This window comes from Achroia grisella, unplaced genomic scaffold, assembly GCF_030625045.1.
Source record: "Achroia grisella isolate CSIRO2021 unplaced genomic scaffold, CSIRO_AGI_Agris_v1 utg109, whole genome shotgun sequence".
Taxonomy (NCBI): Eukaryota; Metazoa; Arthropoda; class Insecta; order Lepidoptera; family Pyralidae; genus Achroia; species Achroia grisella.
The window spans coordinates 7,429,743-7,454,269 of record NW_026712573.1 but is presented as its reverse complement, the minus strand read 5'-3'; the positions used below and the strand labels follow the sequence as shown (position 1 = coordinate 7,454,269).

At 30.0% G+C, this 24,527-nt stretch overlaps 2 protein-coding genes and 1 pseudogene across 2 annotated transcripts; 1 reads left to right on the top strand and 2 right to left on the bottom strand.

Moving 5' to 3' along the window:
• Positions 1 to 1,847: 1,847 nt before the first annotated feature.
• Positions 1,848 to 8,245, bottom strand: LOC131847114 (peptidoglycan-recognition protein LB-like). The gene is made up of 4 exons (XM_059196582.1): positions 8,112 to 8,245; positions 7,312 to 7,522; positions 3,221 to 3,339; positions 1,848 to 2,704 (listed from the first exon to the last, which is right to left on the bottom strand). The coding sequence occupies exons 1-4, from the start codon at positions 8,200 to 8,202 to the stop codon at positions 2,517 to 2,519; spliced, it is 609 nt and encodes a 202-aa protein (XP_059052565.1). The 5' UTR covers positions 8,203 to 8,245; the 3' UTR covers positions 1,848 to 2,516.
• A 1,818-nt stretch (positions 8,246 to 10,063) lies between these two features.
• LOC131843951 (piggyBac transposable element-derived protein 3-like) lies at positions 10,064 to 10,602 on the top strand (annotated as a pseudogene).
• Positions 10,603 to 14,719: 4,117 nt separating this feature from the next.
• Positions 14,720 to 17,887, bottom strand: LOC131843939 (peptidoglycan-recognition protein LB-like). The gene is made up of 4 exons (XM_059192729.1): positions 17,809 to 17,887; positions 16,982 to 17,189; positions 16,176 to 16,294; positions 14,720 to 14,901 (listed from the first exon to the last, which is right to left on the bottom strand). Exons 1-4 carry the CDS (start codon positions 17,885 to 17,887, stop codon positions 14,720 to 14,722), a joined length of 588 nt encoding a protein of 195 aa, XP_059048712.1.
• Between the last annotated feature and the right edge of the window lie 6,640 nt (positions 17,888 to 24,527).

Genomic DNA, 24,527 nt, shown 5'->3' with positions numbered 1-24,527 from the left:
AGTTTCTGATGCGATTTACACCTAACTAAAATTATTCATACTATTTATCTAAATAGCATGAATCCACATATCAACAACTAATACAAATATTTCTAGAAACCTTTATAATTTCTGGATAAATAATACAATATAATATATGTATGTGTGAATAGATGTAATTGTACGGGGTATTAAAATTTATAATTAAAATCGTTTGATATGTAAGATTTATATGCTCAAATTTCACATAATATATTATTTTATAACGTCTTTTTCTTTTTTTTTTCTCACGACAATTCACACAGCTCCATCTAGAACCAAGTTAGGATAGTGTTATGGGTACTAGATAACTGATATATATATATATATATATATATATATATATATATATATTTGTGAATAAATAAATATCATATATAAAAATCACCGAAACTGATACAAACAATGATATTCATGAATGCAAATGTTTGTGCTGTGCGAAGAATCGAACCTGCAACCATTGGAAGTAAGGTGATATACTAAACCGCTAAACCACCGAGGCCATAAATATTATTGTATGCCGTCGATTCTTTAAAACGTTAATTTATTTCATCTCTTACTTACTGGATTCATATATTTACCAATGAATAAGGAAAGAAACCATGCTAATTCCCATGACATAATGGTTTAATATATTGCACGTCAATTGATGGAAAGTAGTAACCGTGGCCTATATACATAATCAAGACCATGGCCACTGCTGGCATTCAACAAGTGGCAAACGATTAGGTCTTTATATTCACATACACGCATGAAAAATGCGAAACAGCAAATAGATTCTAAAGTTTTGTTGCTTAAAAAGTAAAAAATATATTCACGTAACTGTTTTACATAGCATACTAGTAAATAAGAATAAATAAAATGTAAATAATGGAAAGTATGTGTTGGAATCGATACAAATAATGAAATCTTGGTTTGCGTTTTGTGTGTGTGTTATGAAGTAAACATATTTTCTGTTATACATATATTTTTTTGTTAATAGATTGTATTATGAGAGAAACAAGCTAGTCGGTATAAAGATGTAAAATTTTATTCTCTCGTAAACAACCGTAACTAATTAACAATTACTTTTTTTCTGTGTAATGTTGGTATAACTATGACTGATAGAGACATTTTGTCTAAAAAAGCACACGAAGTCCCGAGTAGCAGTATTGTATATATATTGAATTGAAGAAGCCTTGTATGTACATATAGTCCTACGTCTTTTAATCAACTTGCATATCACTGTGCAGTTATGTCGAATAGAAATGTCTCTACTAATAATCTCTATCTCTCCTAGTCAGGAGGAGATGATCGATTGTATTGTACCCCATTGTTAGCCATGTATCATATCATATACACCAGGGCCTTTGAAAACTACGGTTGTAAATTCTTGGTGAATTCCCCACGACGTGTTATCTGTCCTGACTTTATGCTTACCTTATAAACCTCCACTGATACCCCGCCAGCATATACCATTAGCGCAGGAGAAAGCGACCATTCCGTTTATATATATATATATATATATATATATATATATATATATATATATATATATATGGTAAAAAAATATAAGCGCCTTATTGGTTTAATACTTATATGATATACCTAATGCTTTACTACGAATATATTATATTATTGATAGTACCTATGTACTGTTAAAACAGTACGGCATAGATATATATAATATGAATAACAAAAAAGATATTTAGTATAATATTATATAATGTAAGAAACATTTAAATATCTACAATTATTATATAATAACATACGTTAAACGTACAAAAATAAATTGATTATAGGTATCAAGATTTGAATAAAATATTTTAATAGAATTACTTAATACCTAATACAATATAACTTAAATAATAATAAGTAAATATTTTTTGTGAGTAACTAATCCATTTAAAAATAAGTATCATTATACTAATAATCTCCACTTTACTAACAATCTTTTTCACAGTAATAGCGTACCGCCTTAGAACGTAATCGATTCGATTTTTTATATACTAAAAAATATTACATTTAAATTAAACAACCTAGTTTCAAATTGGCGATCTTTATGAGTACACTTTATAATATATTAAAGTAATATCTTAATATTTATATACTTTATACTTATTACTAAAATCTCACTTTTAAAATTGTAGTTCTTGTATTATATGTATATTATATTTCATGTATTTCATGGTAATATAGGTAATACAAAAAATATGTTATTAGATAACTTGTTTAGGATATCAGCTTATACATAATCTTCACTTTTTGGAAGCTTATTAAGATTTTTTTATTAATCTGGGTAGGTACTACTCTCTGTTGCGTACGCGCCCACTATGTACAGACGCATACTGCCTAATAAAAATATGTAATCTATCAATCTGGTCTTTCTTTATCGGAATCAATCTTTATCGGAGTCACCAGCGACCTACAGGATTAATGTCGCTTATTTATATTTAATCTGTTACTTCTAACTTAAGGTATATTTGTATGGAAATAACATTTAATCTCATAAATCTAGATTATTCGAATTGTGGCACGAAATGATCCCACGTTGAAATATGGTTAAAGAGTGCAGTTCCTGGACATTCTGTGGGATTAGCTTGTCTGTGTCCTATAAGTTTGTAATTGGGGTCGATGTAGCCACGCTTTACGCCCTCCTGGATGAGCGCTTTTGTTGTTTCCAATTGTATTACAGGTGGTAGTTCCTCTGGAACAGCGAATACAAATTAGTATTTAAAAATGTCTTTGTTGGCATGAGGTCGAGATATCTTTAACTGTTTATTTCATGGGTAATACGTTTGTTAGCCATATGCGAGGGTGTGCATAAAAAAGGCATATAACGTAAAAATATATTACGTCTTATTAATAGATGATTGTTACTCTTTCACACAAAAACTACTGAATGGATTTTGAGGAAACTTTATAGTAATATAGCTTATACATCAGAATATTATTTAAACAATATGATATATGTTAAGTAAATGTGATGCAGACGAAGTTGCGCGGGCCATTAGTAAACCATGAAGTGAAATGTGCTATAATTTTAATGTAACTGAGATGCACCGAAATTTTAGTCTTATAATTTCAAAATGAGTTCCATTGCTTCTTCACAGTGCATATATTGCACGAACCTTACGCCGTTGTATAAAATTTTGACCGTATTTGTTGACTAACATAAAACTCCATATATTGGTTGTATTTAATTTTATATATTATTACTTACCTCTCCAATCACCGATCAAGCATATTCCAATGCTTACGCTGTTGGCTTTCCCTGCGTGTATCCCGATCACCTCCCACCCTCGACCTTCATACGCTCCGCCTTCACTGCCCACGCAGAAACTAACACAGAAATACAAATATATGTAAGAAATAATTAATAATTTAAAATGAGACTAATTTACTTTAAAATTATAAAAATTTTACAGGCAAATTGTATTAATTTTAAAATGATTAAAATGCATATGAATATTTGAATCTCATTGCATAGATGAAATCACAAACGACACAGATACAATCCTTACTGGTTTAGTCGTAAATGGAGTATATGTACATCAAGCTTAACAATGGCACTTTTACTAAAGTAGAAAATCTTAATCTTAATAATATTATAAACGCAAAAGTTTGTGTGAATGTTTATTACTCTTTCACGCAAAAACTATTGAACGGATTTTGACGAAACTCTATATTACTTAATATGTATAGTTTATGCAACAGAATAACATATAGGCGTCGAAATCTAACCGCGCGTGAAACCACAGACACTGTTAGTTGAAAATCTAATATAATCTAAACTACTACAGTACCATCATGTTTGTTTGTCAACGTCGTAGTATAGAAAAAATCAGAAGTGTAGTGTCTAATATATCTCAATGTGTGTCAATATATCTCGTAATAATCACAAGCACCTACATAAATATACTACAATATGTGAGTATACCTGGCTTTCAACAGAATTATTTCACCCTGTATGTAATATATTAATTTATATTTAGTGTTAATATAAATACACAAAGGTAATCTAATGACAATTTATTTTTTAATCAGCTCTAAATTATTTATAAGCATTTAGTTTTTTAATTCAAGGGTACCGGATGTTACCGAAATCGCAACACTTTTTACTACTTATGTTGTTTTTATATATGTATTTATAATATAAAAATAGAATCACCTCGGTTGTTCCCCGACCACCATTAGTGTTAGTATTTATATGGGTATAATATACCAAGCAGATTTTATCTTGCATTATGCTGTTAAAATAATTACCACGAGTATTTCTTATAAACGTGGTACAAATTAATGTTATCGTTTCTGAAGCTTGTTGTCAAAAACAAGGCTTAGATTACAATATGAGTACAAAATATAAAAATATTTATACACATATGCTATATTTTATATTGAAATTTAACGTGGGTGAAACCGCAAGCACAGCTCGTATAATATAAAATAAAATTAAACACACAATAATAATCTAAATAAGATTTATTTACTAAACGTTATTGTATCATACTGGTATATTATATTGACTCAATTCTAGAACGTATATTAAAATTATTAAGATATTTTTATACCTCAATAATTTCTTGATTACGACTATCCTTCATTGTTTCTGTTACATCTTGAATATTATTGCGTGTGATGATATTTACTTGCATTGAGAAGTTACATTATATTATTGTCGTTTATTTAGTTATTTCTTACTGCCTGCCGGTATATTTATAAAAAAGGGTTATTTATAAATAAACGTGCTCACTTTTATATAATAATAATGCATATATGAATTAAAGGTACAAATTTATATAATGTAGGTATAATAGCCAGTAATTTTCCAGCTCTAAACTTTTCCATTTCCATGCATAGTTACTCTTATAAATCGTCACAGTTATTATAATACGTAATCTAAATAGGTCTATTTTTTACTCTTTTATTATTAACTAGTGGCTCGCTTCGGTTTTGAACGGGTGCATTACAAATTTTTGTATTTCTCAGCTTTTTGTACCATAATACGCATGTATTACACATATATATAAACCTTCCTCTTGAATCACTATCTATTGTTGAAATATGTATTAAAATCTATATAGTTGAGTAATTTAAAAGATTTAAGCGTGACATGTAGTGACAGCGGTAGGGAGTTTTTTATACTATGTAAAAATAAAATTACGTGAGGTATTTTCCGCATTTCCACACTTCTATATTTAGGTAAATCCTGTTCCAATGAGAATTTTAGTGTCGATATCATAAAAGGTTTCATCTACATGCAGCGGATTTTTCGATATGTTACTTGATAAACTGATACACATAAACATGTTTTAATCTAATTTAGGAGTAGTTTTTTATGTAGGTATCTGTATATATTATATACGGAACGGGTATCTATAAATATTACATACGGAAGTAATTAAATATTTAATCTCTCGTCAGAAGATGACTTTGATAGACTACTTTACGGAATCTAGTTGATATTTAATCATTCATAAGTATATACGGTCAATCTATATCAATAGATATTTAACTATCACGATGTCTAGCAGTTTATTAGTTGCGGGTTCGATTTCGCACAATGCAAATATTTATATTCATGAGTATCAATGTTTGGATGTTTATAAGAACATTTCTAAGAATGTTAACCAAATAGGTATTATAGGTAAGTGTATTAGTGATATTGGTATCACTGTACATAATCAGCGCGTAGAAACTTTTTATATTACACATTTACACCCGAGAGGTCACTGACAAATAAATAAACTCGTTTTATCTTTATTTACATATTCGTATGTTATTAGGACGTCACATGTTGATATGAACTAAATGAATGACACATCACAAATAGTACGTAGACCTGATACAAGTACCTAGTACTTTAATCGTAGAATCGAGAATGGTAAGTTTGATATCAATTCTCGAACACGTCACGATTGTCACGGGAAATTACCATAAGTCTATGCAACTAATATTTTTAATTAATTGAGCTGATTATACACAATTTAGAAAAGTGTTTTATTAAGTTTCATGCGTAGATGGGGAACGGTTTATTACTAGGTCAATCTACACGCGGTCGCTCTTGAAACGATTAAACCCTAATGAATTCGATACGATCCTAACATCATTCACTGGTGCCCCGCCGTTAAGGCAGGTACCTTCGTCCATACAAAAAAATAGGTTTTACAATTTAACATTTATTCTTCTCATTATTATATTAAAAATAAAGAATTAAAAGAATCTATTCAAAGTAAAATATATTATTTATGTTGCTGATTTAAGTTTTAAATTTATCAGTGTAAATACTGTCAGTTTCCTATAAATCATAGGACTGAATCTAGTTTCGCCTCTATAGGAACAAAATATATTTTATATAAATTCATTTAATAATTATTTTTCAGCATAGCATATTGGTAATTGTAATTGTAACACAGTAATTGTTTGCGTAGATTGTTTTTATTGATTCGAAGGTTTCGTACAAACCCATGTTATTAATATAAAAAATAATTGTGTGGTACCAATTCTGCAATTTTGGTTCAATACATACACTACATCCTCAACTATATTCTACCCACTATAAATAGGGATTATAAATACAATATTAAAGTATTTAGATGTACATAGCTTGGAGCTAGATGGTGCTGTGTAAATTGTCCTGGTTTATTATTATTAGGTACTATCAAAGTAATCATAACAAGTCTAAATCACAATCCATTTGTCGTCAGACATATTAAAAATTTAAATTGCTGTTCACTATACAATAACACCTTATTATTTATATAATCGATAACCTATAATGCGAAGAGTAAATATTATTTGTAATTGTTTACAATAACTAAGTAAATAAATTGTTACGATAATTTGTCATTTTACTGGATCTACCTACTGTGTGTTATCTGAAGATGCAATATTCAATCGTAGAACCATAGACATTGATTACGCTTAAGAGTTAGTATAGACTCTATGCCACTGATCCTACAGCCCAATATTTACTATATTATTCAATACCTATTTTATTATGATTTTATTATATTCATGGTGTCATTTTCGGCATTTAAACGTATACGTAAGTAAACATATACAATGTTAAAATTATGTATTTGGCATATATATATATATTATTTGTAATAATAAAAATGAGTTTCCAATATATTATTATATGCCTAATACAGCTCTAAATAGCTCGACGATATTGTTTTTTTATACTTTGTATATTAGTTAAAATCGTATTCATATCATAATGTAAAACTAAGTACTATAACATGTACATATACCTACGTATAACTGCAAATCAAACCTTGTAGAATACTTGGGAGCTATTTTAATACTCACTTGTATCCAATATCGCCCCATTCCAAAGTTTTATGGTAGTTCTGCATAGATTTCATACTAGCTTTGCACTGTTCTGTGTCGTTGCACGCTGCCGGCAAGTATGTATGATGAATCACAACATATGGTGTAGGTGTTGACAATTGTCTTACATCTGTAGACGGGTCGGCGTTCCAATCCGCTCGAGTGTAGAACGCGAAGGGATATTCATTTTCTGGATATTTAAATTTTCATTATTATGTTAATAAGGAGAAAAAGGGAAAAAGCTGAACTTGTAAAACGTGAGTCTACCGGTATATCTCTTATTAATTCAAAGTAAAATTCAAAATAATATATTTATTTACGATATCTTCTGTAACTTGTGACCGTCTCTATATTTTTATCATTAATCTGACCGTTATGATAGCCACTTCAATTGAGAATTGGCAAGAACTGTTCAGTTATATTACAAAATAAAATGGCTTGTTGTCGATGTTTCTGTCGTCGGAGAGTTAATCAGAAATATATATAAACACACACACAGTTTTTTATGTTTCGAACCACTAAAATTTTTTTATCCTAACTGTTCAGTTTGGTTGTCTATTTCAGCTGAGAAGAAAAGACATTAACTCTGTTGGTACAATAAAAAATAATGTTATTGTTGTTACTGTCACCAGAGAGTTAATCAGAAATATAAATTGATACACAAAGTTTATTTATATTGACCAAATTCGAACTCACAGCCCTTGGTTAAATCGTGGTATTTATTTTACTAGTATAAAATAATATGAAATTATGTAGTTAGTAGGTACATAGATACTTACCATCATTTAAAGAACTTGGAAAACTATTTACGGCATTTATGCTGACTATTATTAATATACAGCAATTAAATATAATTTTTAGAGCACACATAATAAATTATTCACTGCCTCAGATTTGTGTATTAACGGTGACAAGTATATCTCAATTTGAGTTGCATTATTGGACGTTTGCTATATATAGTCGGCTTGCGGTACTTTCCCTGTGTACATACATATAATAATAATGATACAATGTTTTTAATAATTTCGATCTTTCCTTCACACTGCAGTTCCGAAATAGGTATATCAGTAATTTAAGAATATATATTCTTTATAGTACACACACATAGGCAAAAAGCAGTGATATTATACAATAACTATTATGTACAAGTGCGAGCTTGTCCCTAAAAAGGGATTTCTTCCAGCAAACCTAGAAAATGTTATAAAATAGTGTATTGACTAGATTAGCCATATACACGTGTACAAAAGAGGAGAGAGAGATATTAAGATACAGTTGTAATAATAAGAACTATAAAAATCAATTAGACATACATAAATAAATTATGAGACTTAACCCTTAAGTTCATTTTGTATAGTATACCATACATACAACTTTATAAAATTCTATGATCACTATAAATTAATTTTTAACTTCGTTTTATTAACACATAACATTTCTGGACGTTTATTTATACTTCAAAAATAAAAATAGTCGTTTATCTGTCATAATTTTAAATCAGTTGTGAAAAATAACCATCAAGATGCGCCGCTCTGGTTTAACTAAGGTAAGTTTAATTTTATTTTTATGTTTTTACCCCTAAATATGTATGTTTATTATAAAATTCGCATGCCTAAAAGTTTGTTCTTACATATTTTTATATATATGCTGTTGTCGCTATGAGAATTAGCATGTTTTTGTCGTGTTTTTTACTAACGTATATTATACTATACAATGCCGCAGCTGCAGTAATCTACCTTTCGTCGATGCTGTATAGAATAATATACATTGCTAACTTCATGGGATCATAATGTTCTTGGACTTTCCTATAAAATTTAAATTGCAAGTAAATTTAAAATAAAGTTGTAGTGATATTTGACTGCCTCGTTGATATAGTGGTTTTGGAAAGCGATAAACAAAGTTGTGGGTTTGATTCCCACAAAAAATACTACTATTATTATTACGGCATGACTATCTACCTATATAAAGAGACAAATATTATTACATACATTATTTACCTATCTATAATACAATGTAGTATGGCTTTACTATGGTGATGGTTTTTTGCATGTTTCTTTTGCTTTGGTTTTAGACTGCTATGAGTGAAAGAGCTAGGCGTATTTTATCTTTGGTGCCTGAAAAGAATGCAAATTCCGACACAAGTGACGGCGCTAGTAGCGGTGATGAAGCTGGAATGATTGGATCAACAGAGAGTTCTCCAGCGCCATCGATAAATTCCAGTCTCGAAAGGTTAAACCTCCTACAAATCTCTGATGATCAGATAGGAACGCATGTAGATGATATTTATGTCGATACAACCGATGTGCCTCTTACACCTATTCTTACTCAAGTATTTCCTAATCCATCAGAAAGTAATTATGACGCTCTACCCTCAATTTCATCTTTGCCATCTTTGCTTTCGAATCAACCAATTGCATCCACGCCTGTCAGGACACCTTTGACGCGCGCTCAAAAAATGAAGCGCAAATCTCCAGAAGCGCAAAATCTTGAAGCAGAAAAATCTTTTCGTTTGCAAAGAGCTCAATTTCAACACAAGGCTGAAATAGCAGGCCCTACATTTTTGGAACCTGTACCATCTGATTGGCCACCTCTAGATTATTTTTATAGATTTTTTACCGAAGAATTAGTACATACTATTACCATTCAGACAAATTTATATAGCGTACAAAGAACATGAAGATCTATAACAGTTTCAAGGGAAGATATACTAGACATTTTGGCAATAAATGTTATGATGGGTATTGTAGTTTTGCCATCATACAAAGATTATTGGAAAAAGTCCTTTTGTTATGGCAAGGTAGCACATGTAACAGATCAGGTCAGATCAACGATTTTTACATTTTACCAATAATTCTGAAGCCGATACATTAGATAGATATTATAAACTACGTCCTATAATTGATAGCATTCGAACACAGTGTTTATCCGTAGAAGAAGAGAACGCTTTTAGTATTGACGAAATGGTTATACCGTACAAAGGGAAGAAGTCGTCGTCAATATAACCCAAATAAGCCTTGTAAATGGGGCTTCAAGAACTTAGTCAGGGCTGGTGTATCTGGCATCATTTACGACTTCTTGCTCTACGCGGGAGATGACACTTTTAGAGACATTACATTTACTGAAGAAGAAGAGACTGTGGGTGTTGGAAGCAAAATAGTTTTAGCATTATCTAAGGCCAGGCCAGGCAAGGACAATATGTGCACAAAATGTAAGGTTCACCTTTGTTATGTGAAGAATCGTAACTGTTTTTTGGAGTACCACCGCAAGCAGTAGGATGTTCAATTATTACAAATTATTATTAATCAAGAAATATTTTTTTAATAAACATTTTTTCTTCAATCAAGACAGTTATTTTTATTTAAAATCATGTAATAATCAAATAATAATAATCTTTTGGTATATGTTAAAAACTAATAGTAACATTCCAACTCTCCCTAAACATAGCAATGTATAGCATAATATACATTCCTAAAAATGCGATAATCACTACACGTGTGGCAATGTATAGAATAGTATACACCTTGTTTTTCCGAAATTATTATGTCACGATTTTTTTATTTATTTTTTTAATGTTTTATATAACCCAAAGAAGCTAACTATATACATTTTTTTTGCTATTTCTAAAAAAAACAATCTTGCCACGATAAGGGTTAAGTTAAAATATAATTATAATTTATACATATTATAATTCTATTATATTTTAACACATATATATTATAAGTATACTGTATTATTTATTATTATAATAACAGATATTTTGGTTTATAGTATATTCATATACGAAAATATCTACTATACAAACTAATGATGAAAAAGTATGGAAATAATTTTTAATGTGATTCGGTAGGTAAGCAATGGTCGTCTCATCTGGTAGTAGGTGATAACCGTACAGTTTTATTATTAGGATATTGCCACGTGCATTTTTATTATTGCCCTGTAATTTTAACACAAAATCTCATCCTCTAACAGACTTTAACGGAGTTGCTGGTCATATTAGAGTGTAGAAACAATACCATATGTAATGCTATTGTTTCTACACTCTAGGTATGCAATTTCGTCCGTGAGACCGAGGTAAGATAGGTTTCGTCTATTTTCCAGGATAAGTGTTACTAGGCTACCTGTTTGCAAATTTAAAGCTGACTTTAAAGGACGGAAATTAACGACGAATGTAATGAGACGTGAGGAAAAGAGCCGTCTTTGCAAATATTTTACTGGCTAATGTCACATATAAAATAATATAATTATTATGAAAAACATAGACCATACAAAAGATATTTAATACTGTGCAACAATGGCGTGTTCATCATCCAGTCGTTATAAGAAGTCAAGATGCAGCAAAACAACTCAGTTTTTAAACAACTTCAAAGAGAAGATGTGTCAACTACAATTTCGCATTTTTGACATTAATATGGTTAAGGTTTAAATATTATTATTATTATACAGTCATCTACGATGATATTGATATATCGCATAATTTTTAACTAGTTTTCTATAGATGTTGTGTTTTGTTTTGATAAATCGACACTCGAGCATCCCTACTGACCTTTTGATTACCCAAAATTGACTTTTAACTTTCTGAATATCCATAGATTCCATCCTGTTATGATTTTTGAAAACAGCGGTAATGTTTTTCTTTAGTAATCTCGAAATGTCCCCAGAGCAGTTGGCAGTATCAATTAATTTCCTCAAACTATTTGTTTCGTAGGCATATTTGTTTAGTTGACCATAAAATTCCGGGTATTAGTGTACTCTTGAGTTATTTACAATAAATTTATGGTTACGTTCTTATGTATTTGTTTCAGTGTTCGTTCAGGGGAAATACATATAATATAAACCACTTTGCATGTCAACGACCTATCTTGTGTTTTTTGTAACCGTTTTTTTTGGGTATCAGCAATTTGATACTTGAATAAATCATTCGGTTATCTGACCTTGTCTGTATTTTTATTGCTTTAGGGAGGAGTACTTTGATAGTCATAAAGAGAATCATTTTAACACATTTTTTTTATTAAAGGACTCTTAGAGCTACCTTTGTAGATTACATTACACTGCGACTATTTCAGCTGATTTGTTACGTATAAGAAAATATAATTCTTAACTATACATAAATATGTAAAAAGCTCGTAAATTTTGAATATTTGTTTATTTGATGAAAAAATACTGCAAATTCTAATTTATAGAAAACATATAAATCATTTTGTGCTCTGCATCTTGTCTTTATTTGACACCGTGGAATGTACGAAAAAACGTATTATAATTTACAGAAAGAAATAGAACAAAAGCGCTGTTCTATCTTCGACGTTCAGATTTCAAAATGTAGCATTTTATTTAAAAGAAATAATCGCTACTTCAACCACAAACAGTTACACATACCGATATACAATTTTAGAATATTATTTATATAAAACAATGTCATACGTATAAATCCTGCTTAATAAGAAATAAGATATAATTTAAAAACAATTTGTAGTTTACGCCAGTGTCAATCACACGTGGAAACTTGAATAGAGCAGTTTCAGTAAATACAGAAATTTAGTGTTAAATTCACGTCATTGTTTTCAATAATGAAAATTTATTAACACATAAACGTTAAAGGATTTGAGAAATTGTTGAGTTAGAAATTGTTTGAACATACATAAAAGGGATACCTAACAGTTAAACTTGGTTAGTTTAACTCTTAGGTATCCCTTCTAAAATTATCAATGTGCAGCTTTCAACTTATGTTAAACTGGGTTAGTTTAACTCTTAGGCATTCAAGTCAAATAAAAATAAATATCTCTAAATCTGGAGTGCAATTTTAGTCAAAAAGAACTAATAGGAAACCGATCTCTTACTAATTTTTTTTCACGTAACGATTTTGTACCTAGGAAGCTAAATAGGTAACCTAACACATTCTATTTAAATTAGGATGAATGTAGTGGCTACGAGCATATGATATTGTATTTATGTTAAAGTGACACAATTTAATCATTATATTGTTTTGCATTGACAACATAATTTGTTATCTAATCTTATTGACTTTTTTCTTATAATCTGACAAACAATTCAGGGGAATAACTAAATATAATAATATCAACATCAGAAGCTATATACGTAATCCGAAGAGGAAAATAAACAAAAATAAAATACTTGTGTAAACAGTAAATATAGGTAATGAGTATAAGTTTCTATCGGTTGTTTTTAATGCCCTTTTGTTATTGCGTGATGTTATATAGCCTACTATTCCTAGTTCCTCAATGAATGCGCTATCCAACGCTATAATAATTTTCAAAATGGGATCAATAGTACCCGAGATTGCCCCGGAAATTAAAATTTTACCTTTTTATAATATCATACATAAGAAAGTGGTCATGGCTGTCTAATTTATTCGCTATAATTTTTATGTAATAACATCTCTACTTTTTTAGGAATATATAGCTAAATCTAATTGAAATATGTTAGATAATATTAGTATATTTTAATATTCTTATTAATCGATTCTATTTTACTAACCTACAGTATTGTTTACGTGAAATAAAAATAAAATTAGTGTAATGTCATTCGATCAATTTCATTTACATATTTTCAATACTTAGATACTATGTTGTAAGACTTAATAGCTTTAATAAATTTATAAATAAGATTGACGGCTTCGGTGGTCCAGCTATTTAGCATACCGCCTTAATTCCGATGGTCGCGGGATCGATTCCTCGCACGGCACAAACATTTGTATTCATGAATATGACTGTTTTACGTACATAGTTATAAAAAAAAATATGTATTTGTAGCAGTTATACCATTAACACAAACTTTAATTAGCTTAACTTGAGTCTAGATGGCACAGTGTGAATTATCCTTAGATTATTAGCTGCAGGATAAATTTTCACATGATCGAAATAGGATCTAATCATAATCATATCAAATAAGTTGCAGTGCAGTGTTAAAATCAATGAAAAATACGAATATGACTTTAGTTGAAAAATAAAAACATATTCAAATACATTTTTCAAAATCATTTTTTTATTTAATTTAGTCTATTATTCGACGTACAAATATTCTCTAATGATTATTGCACTTTACGTAGTAGCATTATAAATCCAAGGGCTATTTAAAACATTTAGCACTGGCTTACGAAATAGATACGAGTATGTTATAGGTGGCCTCTTTATAATTTGGTTTCTATGACATCACATCTAAAATCTTATTTATATTGTATAACTATAATTCTATAAAATTTTGGGGATTGTAACTATCTAGTATGTAGGTAGGAAAACATATTGTTAATGAAATTACGTTTGACTTACATTTAGTTTATTATTGTCTTATGATATATTTAACAAAACTACGAGTAGGTCTACCAAGTTTATTACAAACTAGCAACAATGTTTATCACTTTCAAATTATTAAATAATTAAGCAGTAGAAAAATTATTCCACGTTGAAATTTCTCTGAAGAGAGCGTCTCCTGGACATTCCGTGGCTGTAGCTTGACGGTGACCGATCAGTCTGTAGTTTGGAGAGATGAAGCCTCGTTCGACGCCTGCAGCGATCAACCTTCTCGTGTTTTCAAGTTGTACTTGTGGTGGTAACGCCGCTGTTAAAATAAAAGATCAAAATTTATAATTTTACTTCTTAGTAAGTCTACTGCATAGTTATTTTCCGATTACTTACTAGGTACATAGGTATATAGAAAAATGAAGAAGAATTAATTATATTTGTAAGTATAATTAGTAAATCACGGGATAGTTTTATAGATAGTTTTATTTTTATTGAGTTACCGACATTTATTATATTTCATTGATGTGTAAAAATTGTATTACTTGCTGCAAAGCTAAAGTGAGTTAAACTAGTATAGTTAAGTGATACACTTATATTATAATATAAGTGTACAAGTTTCTATAGGACTTTTAAAGGTTTGATTAATTAATACTCATACTAGTGAGAAAGAATATGTGTGGACAACATCAACAGTTTTACTAAAGGTAGGTTACAAGTGAATATTTAAGTAAAGTAATCTTGTAGTCGCAGCATTTGTTGAAGACTATAAGGGACATTCTAAACACCAAATCATAGGCAAAGATCAAAAACAAATAAAAGCCAACCGTCGCGTCGTATAATAGATAGACAATTCTAATAACAAATAAAAAGGACAAATATATGTAGATAACAATACAGGTACGTATTGAGAACCTATAAATAACCTTATAAGCGTTATCATATCATACTAATGTAATAATGGATACTTCGATAAAATTACTTTTATATGTTACGTGACGGAGTACATTCTGTTCTGATACGATCACATTGTTGTCACATTTGCTCTGTACATACTGATGGATCGGTATTTATCTTTAATAACCAAATACTATTAATACACTAATTATCGACATAATTTTAGCTATTATCAAATCATTATATATTTATATATACTATACTCCGAAAGTCATACTTTCATATATCAGACTATAAACAAAGGATCTAGCATTAAGTATTCCCCGTAAATTTACTGCGACTTCTGATATTAGAAACAAAACAAAGTTTACCATATAAGCAGCTTATCAATTGAAATCGGCGAGACAGAAATATCTCTATCTACATCAAAAAAAAAATTGGACATTCTATCCTTCTTACGATGAGAAATCCGCAATGCGAATTTTAGCATGCTTAATTTTTTAGTTTCATAAGTGAACACGCATGTCTTTCGTCTTCAATATTGCTACATTTTACATCAGAAGACTATAACAACCAGCAAAGTTCTTGATGAAGATGATTATGGCAAAACTAAACGTCTACCGTCCATATTACTCCTACTATGTTAGTGGTTGGTAAATGAAAATATATATTGCACTATATGATAATAGTACTTACAAACCCAGTTTCCAATGAGACATATTCCAATACTGAGCATGTTGTAACCAACAGCATGGGCTCCCACAGTCTGCCACCCTCGACCTTCATATACACCACCGTCGCCGCCGACTGCAAAACTAATTTACAATAATAATATGACGTTAGACAATTTGCACAGCGTCTTAAGCTAATCAGAACCTGTGCTATAGGTACTACACAACTGACACATTTTTTTTTAAATACATGCATAACATATATACAGAAGACCAAAACAATCATACGTATAAATACAAATATTTGTATCATACGAGGAATGTTATCCGCGACCATCGGAAGTAAGGCGGGGCACTAAACCGTGTACCACCGAGGCCGTCACGAAACGCTGTGAATATAATTTTGCTACTATTTCTAGCAAATCGGTTTGGCACAGAGTTTTCTTCTCTTCAAATATGTGCTGCAGTAGTACGAGTAGACTTGATTTGAAGGTCACTCTATCGTCTTCTATTGGTACCCCGCAAGCATAGTATGCCGTAAACACTGGATAGAAGACTATTGCATATCCATCTATTAAAAAAAATAGTACGAGTATAAGAGTACGTATGTATTTACAATACCAATAAAATACAATAAAAATAATGAAATTAAAGGATAAGAGGCATGACATCTTAGATCTCTGGAATAGTTACGTAGGAATATTCTCGCAGTTGCTATGAGAACGTGTCTCTAGTGCTGTTCATCTATATTGGCGATGGTTACCACTTACCATCAGATATGTTTGATAGTCATTCCAATTACATAAATATAAAAAAAAAATGGTATCTTACTTATATCCAATATCTGCCCATCCTTGACCGTTTTGATGGTAATTTTGCATAGATCTCATAGCAGCCTTGCAGTCGTCTGTCGTCCAACAGACTCCTGGCTCATAGCTATGATGGATGACCACATGCGTTACAGGAGTAGGTAATACTGCGACACCAGTTGGTGGATTCGCCCCCCATTCACTTCGAGTTATGAAAGGGAAATTGTAAGCTGAAATATGTAAGCTGATAATGAATATATTGTAGTGTATAGAGTTCGAGTAGAGGATGAGTATCTGCAACAAAACTTATACAGATACATGTAAACGAAGCATGTAGTGTATGCCCCTCTCATAAACTACATGCTTAACTTTAAAGGATAAAATTAGAAACAGGAATAAGAAAAAAGTGTGGATTGAAAGATGACGTAATGACAAAGATCGAAAAGTGATACTGCCAGTATCCCTTTGCCATCTATGTCATTACGTCATCAGAATGTCTCAACCAGTATCATTCTGGTACATTTGAAACGGATGGAGAATAACAGAGATAGGTACATCAAACGAGAATGATTTCAAAGCTAGCTTCTGCCCGCAACGTCTACAGGTATTGACTGGGATAGAAACTAGCCTTTTTCTACTTTGAATGCATTTTATGTTGTAGTATAAGCATAATAATTAAACTTGGATTAATTTTATCTCGGAAATTATATTTTCGGATTACATAAGATATTTTTCAATATCATTCGAATTAAAAACGATTAGGATATACGGCATACCTAAGTAAATCACTATAGTATCGTACTATAGTATAATCAATATAGATTGACAATTTGTATGTTAGGTACTTACAACTACTCTCCTGGGATCTGGGCATAGCTAGTGTGCTCATGAGCACAGAAAATAGCACGATACAGATAGCAAGGGCCATGTCTGAAAAGAAATTGTTGGAATACATAAATATGATATATTAATAATAATAATAAACTAGACCACACAGCGCCATCTAGACCTAAGTTAATCTAGCTAAGGTTTGTGTTATGGGTACTAGATAACTTATCCAAATACATAGAATATTTTTTTCATAAATACATACACATTATACATAGAAAACACCCAGACTGATACAAACAATGGTACTCAGGAATTCAAATGTTTATACAGTGCGAGGAATTGAACCTGAGATCATCGAAAGTAAAGCTGTATGCTAAACCGCTAGACCACCGAGGCCGTCAAATATCAAATTAATGTTCATTAATAAATTTTGTTATCTACCTGTCAAGTACACATAGAAATAAAAGGATATGCACTTGAAGAGGCAAAACACGGCAAGTCGTCTAATTGGCAAAACCTGATAAATAACGGTTTTTTTTTATCTTAGAAAATCACAACACGTCATAGGCGAAGCCGGGGATAATTCTCATCTGAAATTTTCAGAAAATATATAATATTAAATATTAAAAACTAAGTCCCGGTATAAAAAGAACTGACTTGTCCCCTTGTAAAAGAGGCGCTGTTCACCGAATACTTTATTTTGTAAAAATGAACAATTTGGTTAATTTAAATCTTAAATTAATTTTTATTCCTATTTCAGTATTACAGAAGAATAAAAACAGTATGTAACGATCGAGAATTATAATACTTATTTTTAATAATAACAATGTAGCAAGTACTAACAGCGAGTATAATTTTAAACTAAAGGGTTATGTTAGATGTGACCATATTTATATATTCATAAATACCACATTCGCTGGGATTATGGAAATCCCTAACACATAGGTAATAAAACAGATGTTAGAAGTAGTGGCATTTCATAGATAATGCTGCTTAATCTTTTTGTCATATATTTAATTTCGATTCTTTACTATTTGATACATCATTTAATCTTATCAGATGTAATAAAAATAATAGATATTTATAACTTCCTACAGTTAATAATAAGTGGTCACATGATCAAATGTGAACTTAACTCTAAGCTGTTATCCGCAACTTTGTCTGCATTTGTTTAAATTATGTAATATTATATTATCTGTGGTTTAAATAAAAGATAGCCTATTTCGTATAATACTTATAATACGTATAATACCTATAAAGCAATTACAACTATGAATGATAGATCTGCAAATAATGTACAATAGAAAACAATATTTTTTACATTTATAGATAAAAATTACTAGGTGTTTTTTTAAGATGCGCTTTTATTCATAAATAAAAAATAATCTTTAAGAATACTATAGTATATACAAATAATAGAAACTGTATAATCTATATATACTGATACTAAACTTCTGATACTGATACTAAAATTAATTTACAGAATTTCCTTCTATGACTAAGATTTTGAACGTTCCGCATTGCTGAACTCTAGGGAATAACTCTGTGTAACGAGTAAATAAAGTATGTTTCTGATTTCATGTCGGTTTTAGTCATTTTCACGGCAAATAAGGGGGATCCTAAAACAGTAATTCACACGTTAACCCAAAAGCTAAAGAGCGTAGAAAGTAGTCCTATATCATATGTATAACTTTTATAGGTTTTCTTAAAAGTATTTTGGTTTAAACTTGAATAGATATTATTTAATCATACACACGACTAATTTGCTAATAATTACAATTTATAAAATATAAATAATTATAAAGAGAGAATAATGTATAAATTAAAAATAAAAAGCGTACCTAAATATAAATTTGATTACATTTACAATATACCGAAATACATTATACACATGGATTATAGTTGTAGCTATAAAAACATGAAGTCTTCTAGAGCAGTGGTTCCCAATTAGTTTTTGCTGCATACCACTTCAAAATAGACCTCAAACCTTGCGTACCTACCCCATATTGTAGCAATCACACTAATATTGTAAATGCGAAAGTTTGTGAGTACGAGTATGTTTGTTACTTCTTCACGCTCAAACGCCTGGACCAATTTTGATGAAATTTGGTATATAGGTAATTGACGGGAGATGTGACAGGCGCAGGATAGCGCACGGTCGGTTATAGTGCTTGGTGCTTCGTGCTTTTACGATGATGATCGTTATAAAATAATATGTTAGAAATTGTTCTTGTCTTTACTGACAGCCGCACGTATCCCTTGATGCAACCTCACGTACCCCTGGGGGTACGCGTACCGTAATCGGGAAACATCGTTCTAGAGTATTTCAATATGAAACTAGTGTAGTTTCAAATAAGAGTACAAATATAAAAGTATTTAATAAGTACTTACGTTCTCAGACTGCGTTGGTAAGTAAGTATAGGTACTAAGACTAATAATTGTACTATTGACGAAACTGAGCATAGCTCACGTGACACACGTGAGTCGGAATTCTTACTTATCAAGTACTTTCAGAACATCATATTATTATAATATACTATTATTATTCACTAGCGACCCGCCCCGACTTCACACTTATTTATTTTTTATTTTGGTATATTTTTCAAAAGTTGGACTACATCATCGCAGTTTTTATACATATTCTTTTAAAAATATCATATCGCGGATGTTTTTGTAAATATTACGTATGTTCATTAGAGACAATGTAGGATTATAATAGTAAAAGAATTTTCCAAATCAGTACTGTACTTTCAGAACCTATTCAATACAATCATACTTACATTGAATTTATAATATTAGTATACAAAATATTATTGTAAAATTATAAGAATAGTGATCATTTATCTACCAAGCATATATAATCGATTCTAAGTATAAAATTATCATGATATCAACGACAATAGATTAATCTATTCAATATTGTGATTGATGATAAAAAATCGACTCATAGTCACATATATATTCATACATATCGTCACACATGTCTCTTATTGGGGTAGGCATATCTTTATTTATTATTATTTATTTTCGCTGTACAAATAGTAATACATATTTAAACGTTTTGTAAAATTAATCAATGTGTCTGTATTGATGATAAAAAATCTGACTATTAGTGAGTCATATATATTCATCGTCAATCATCGTCACACATGTCTCTTATTGGGGTAGGCATATCATGCCACCTAATAGTAGAATTTTGACAAATTCTAGAAAACGTGAACAAAGAAGATTATATATTGGACTTACTTTTCTTAATAATAATAATGCATTTGATACTATTTTATTAAAAAAAATTAATAATTAGATATATAAACATAATATTTCTATAATAAGTTTTATTTTACGTGTATAACAAAAAAAAAATATAAAATTGGCAATTTCAAAAGTAATTCAAAGATAATAATAATAATATCGAATTAATAATATTATGATATAGACACTGATCAGTTTATTATGGACACTGGGGAATAATCTCTCCGAGTACTAACAAAATCATCACAATCGTTGTAAATTTGTAAATATATCTGTATATATACACTTTAAAATAATACAGTCGAATGGAGAATCGCCTTCATTTTAAAATTAGTTAGATAAGAATATCTAGAGTAAGAAATAGAGACGTGAGAGAAGATCTTACCTTATTTTGTTCTTGTTCACCGTACAATTTAGAATTTCTAACCTCAGTTCGTCCGCAACGGCGAAAATTTCGTCTAATAATGCCATATTTTCAAAGAACAAGGCTATTTAAATATATTTAATGAGCATTAATTTGATAAGAAAAGGTTTTTTATAAGATAATTCAGCTGTAATAAATCAGTAGCGATCATTTGCACTGATTCGTTAGGTAATGTCATACGATTTTATTTATGTAGGTATACACAGGGAATTTACCTTTTACATGACACAGTTTCTCATGGAATTTGTTCTCATTTGCTCTTATTCTAATTATTTATCAGTTTCTAAATTGGAAAAGTATTTATTGATTTTGAATAAATTTATGGCTAATATTATAATAATTTATATTTATATATATGGGAGGAAATAAGCAGGGATGGATCAGTGGAAGGAGATGACATACACCGCAAACAATCGGATGAAGTCTAGTATAAACTAGTCTTCATCCGATTATTATAACATACGATGATGATGTTAATATGTTAAACTTGTTTATAAATTTTGCATTATTTATTAACCTATGAACATCTTCACTAATGTAGATGTATACCTTCACAATATTAAACAGATAACGCATAGGTAATAAATTGTACAGAGGTCCATATCCATATTAATACATAACTTTATTTACATAAAATAATTGTAAAACTAAGAACCTAAAATTAAAAACCTTAATAAATATAATATAATAACTAAAATATATTATTAAAAGGCGTCCCTTTAGGCAAAGTTCCGAAGATACTGGCAGCGTTTAATACCTACATTATATTAATTTTGTTACATTCTGATCTGTTACTAGTTTCCCGGGGTTTCACGGGTACAATTAGTTTGGCATAGTTCCGGTTTTCATGGATATTTCCCGTCTTTATCGGGATTTTTAGAAGTTTTTAGGTTAGGTTAGTAAAATTAAAAACAATATCAATATTTATTTACTTTTAAAGTAAATTAATTCAAATATAAAATAAAATTTCAGATTGAAATTCCAGATTCGATAAAAATTGCAGATACTTTTTGATTAAGCGTAGCGTTTTTTATATTAATTTTCAATGAAATTTAATAGTCATTGAAAAATATTTAGCCATTTTCTTATGTTGCTGCTATAAATTGATAAAGGTCTTATCTTAAAAATGTCTACCTCAATGCACAATACAAATTATTCCTCCCTCGCTAATAATTTTCGTACGATAATAAAATATATTTGGCCCTAACTTTCACGGTTATCAATTTATTTGACGTCTATCGACAGTAGGTTTTCAAAATAGTAGATGTTTAGTACGTAATATCTACATTTAGGTCGCAACTCCAATAGTGCTGAACAGGAGTGGCCCAAAATCACAGAGATTAATCTTATAGTACATATGTTGGAGGTGCGCCGAAGGCGAGCGGATGTAAGGCGCCACCAATTAAATTGTATTAGACATGACGTTATGAACCGAAGACAATGGAACAAGATTTAAACATCGATTAATACACTAACTTGTCATTGCCAAATTGTAAAATTCATCCTAATAAATGTTTTTATTTATTATTACGAGTCTTACTATTTTTTAAAAATCAAGCAGTTTTGTGTTATACGATAGATTAACCAGAAGTAGCAGTGGTTCATAAAAAAACTCTTGGTATTTTCTTGAGCAACATATAATAGACTGAGTTTTGAAAAAGACAAAAAAGAGGGTAGACAATTTTATCTGTTCATAATAAAGATTGCATTGCACCCGCATGCATTCACCATGCGGGTGCTGGATCCATCGTGTGGCAGACTCCGAGTAGTTCTCGGAACTTGTGACCCGGATGTAGATTTAAGGACCCTAGTCACTGACGTACTCACCTTCACCGCTCGGGTTTCTTTCCCTGATTAGCCAAATCTGGTACAAGCCTGCTAGAGCAGCCTTAGATATATGTTATAGTATAAAACCCCCTGCAGTTCTATGCAAGATCTTTTAGAAGATTATAGAGAAATTTCGCTAGCATAGATACCTCTCGCTCCCAAATCGGCCGCATATAAATTAACCATATAGGCACTTTTAGTTAATCTGTTTATTAGTTCGTAATATCTATTCGTAATACCAATTTTTTATTGATGCTTTGTTACTAGCATCGTGCCAAGAAGTGGCTAGCTATAGCTGTAGTTGCTTGTAGTTGCTTTTAAATTCACTTCAATATATAACGATACATACTATCTTTCTATCTACATAGCATCTTTATCAAACGACTTCAAAAAAGGATGTTCTAAAGTCATGTATATTTTTCTTCTTTTTTTTTTGTAATATGTAATAATTCAGATTTTTCTACGTAAACCAATTTCGTATTATTTTTTTGTTTTAAAGCTGTATTATTATAATATGAAATTAAATTAATTTCGTATTATTTTATTTCCTAGATACATTTAATCATGATCTGAACACTTTATTACATTATTATTATATTGGTCATTATTACTACTACTGGTCAAATCTATATTTAATATAATACAATTTATGTGAGCTTTGATCAAGCTTTAATACCAATAGACTAATAAGGTTTTTATTCAATTTATTGCATTGAATTAAAAGTACAATTAATATAATGGTATGTTTTGAATATTATACCTAATAATAATCTTGGCAATTATTTCTATCCCACTCTAACTAATTTATTACATGATTAAAACTAACAAATATATCTCTTTGGATAAAATTATGTCTATAGTACAGGTTCAGAACTGTGCAGGGTGGGATATCATCGAAAATAGAACATATGACGTTGGACGTACCATTTTATTTAAAACACGAGTTGCGATGTGTGTTAATAAGCCGCGGCCATAAATTTCAATTTACTGCCTATGATGTTTTTGTACACAATTGATAGTAAAAATATTTTTCCTTTTATATACTTGTTTTATCCTGAATAGATCGTCAAAAACTTTCATTTAAATCAATTTATGTCAATTGTAGTCGAGATTACAACATTACAGCTTTTGATTACTCCTGAGGGAACTTTTTTCTATTCCATGTTGGAAGTCAGTCCATGTCCGTTTTTAATATGTTTGTAAATCAAGGAGACATAATAATAATTTAAAAACC

Excerpts from the sequence above, each read along its gene's own strand:
- LOC131847114 (XM_059196582.1), bottom strand. The coding sequence starts at position 8,202 with ATGTGTGCTCTAAAAATTATATTTAATTGCTGTATATTAATAATAGTC. Across the intron at positions 7,523-8,111 it reads TCCAAGTTCTTTAAATGATG|AAAATGAATATCCCTTCGCG; the intron begins GTAAGTATCTAT and ends TTAAATATCCAG. Across the intron at positions 2,705-3,220 it reads CTTGATCGGTGATTGGAGAG|AGGAACTACCACCTGTAATA; the intron begins GTAAGTAATAAT and ends TCGCTGTTCCAG.
- LOC131843939 (XM_059192729.1), bottom strand. The coding sequence starts at position 17,887 with ATGGCCCTTGCTATCTGTATCGTGCTATTTTCTGTGCTCATGAGCACA. Across the intron at positions 17,190-17,808 it reads CAGATCCCAGGAGAGTAGTT|CTTACAATTTCCCTTTCATA; the intron begins GTAAGTACCTAA and ends TACATATTTCAG. Across the intron at positions 16,295-16,981 it reads TGGGCAGATATTGGATATAA|TTTTGCAGTCGGCGGCGACG; the intron begins GTAAGATACCAT and ends ATTGTAAATTAG.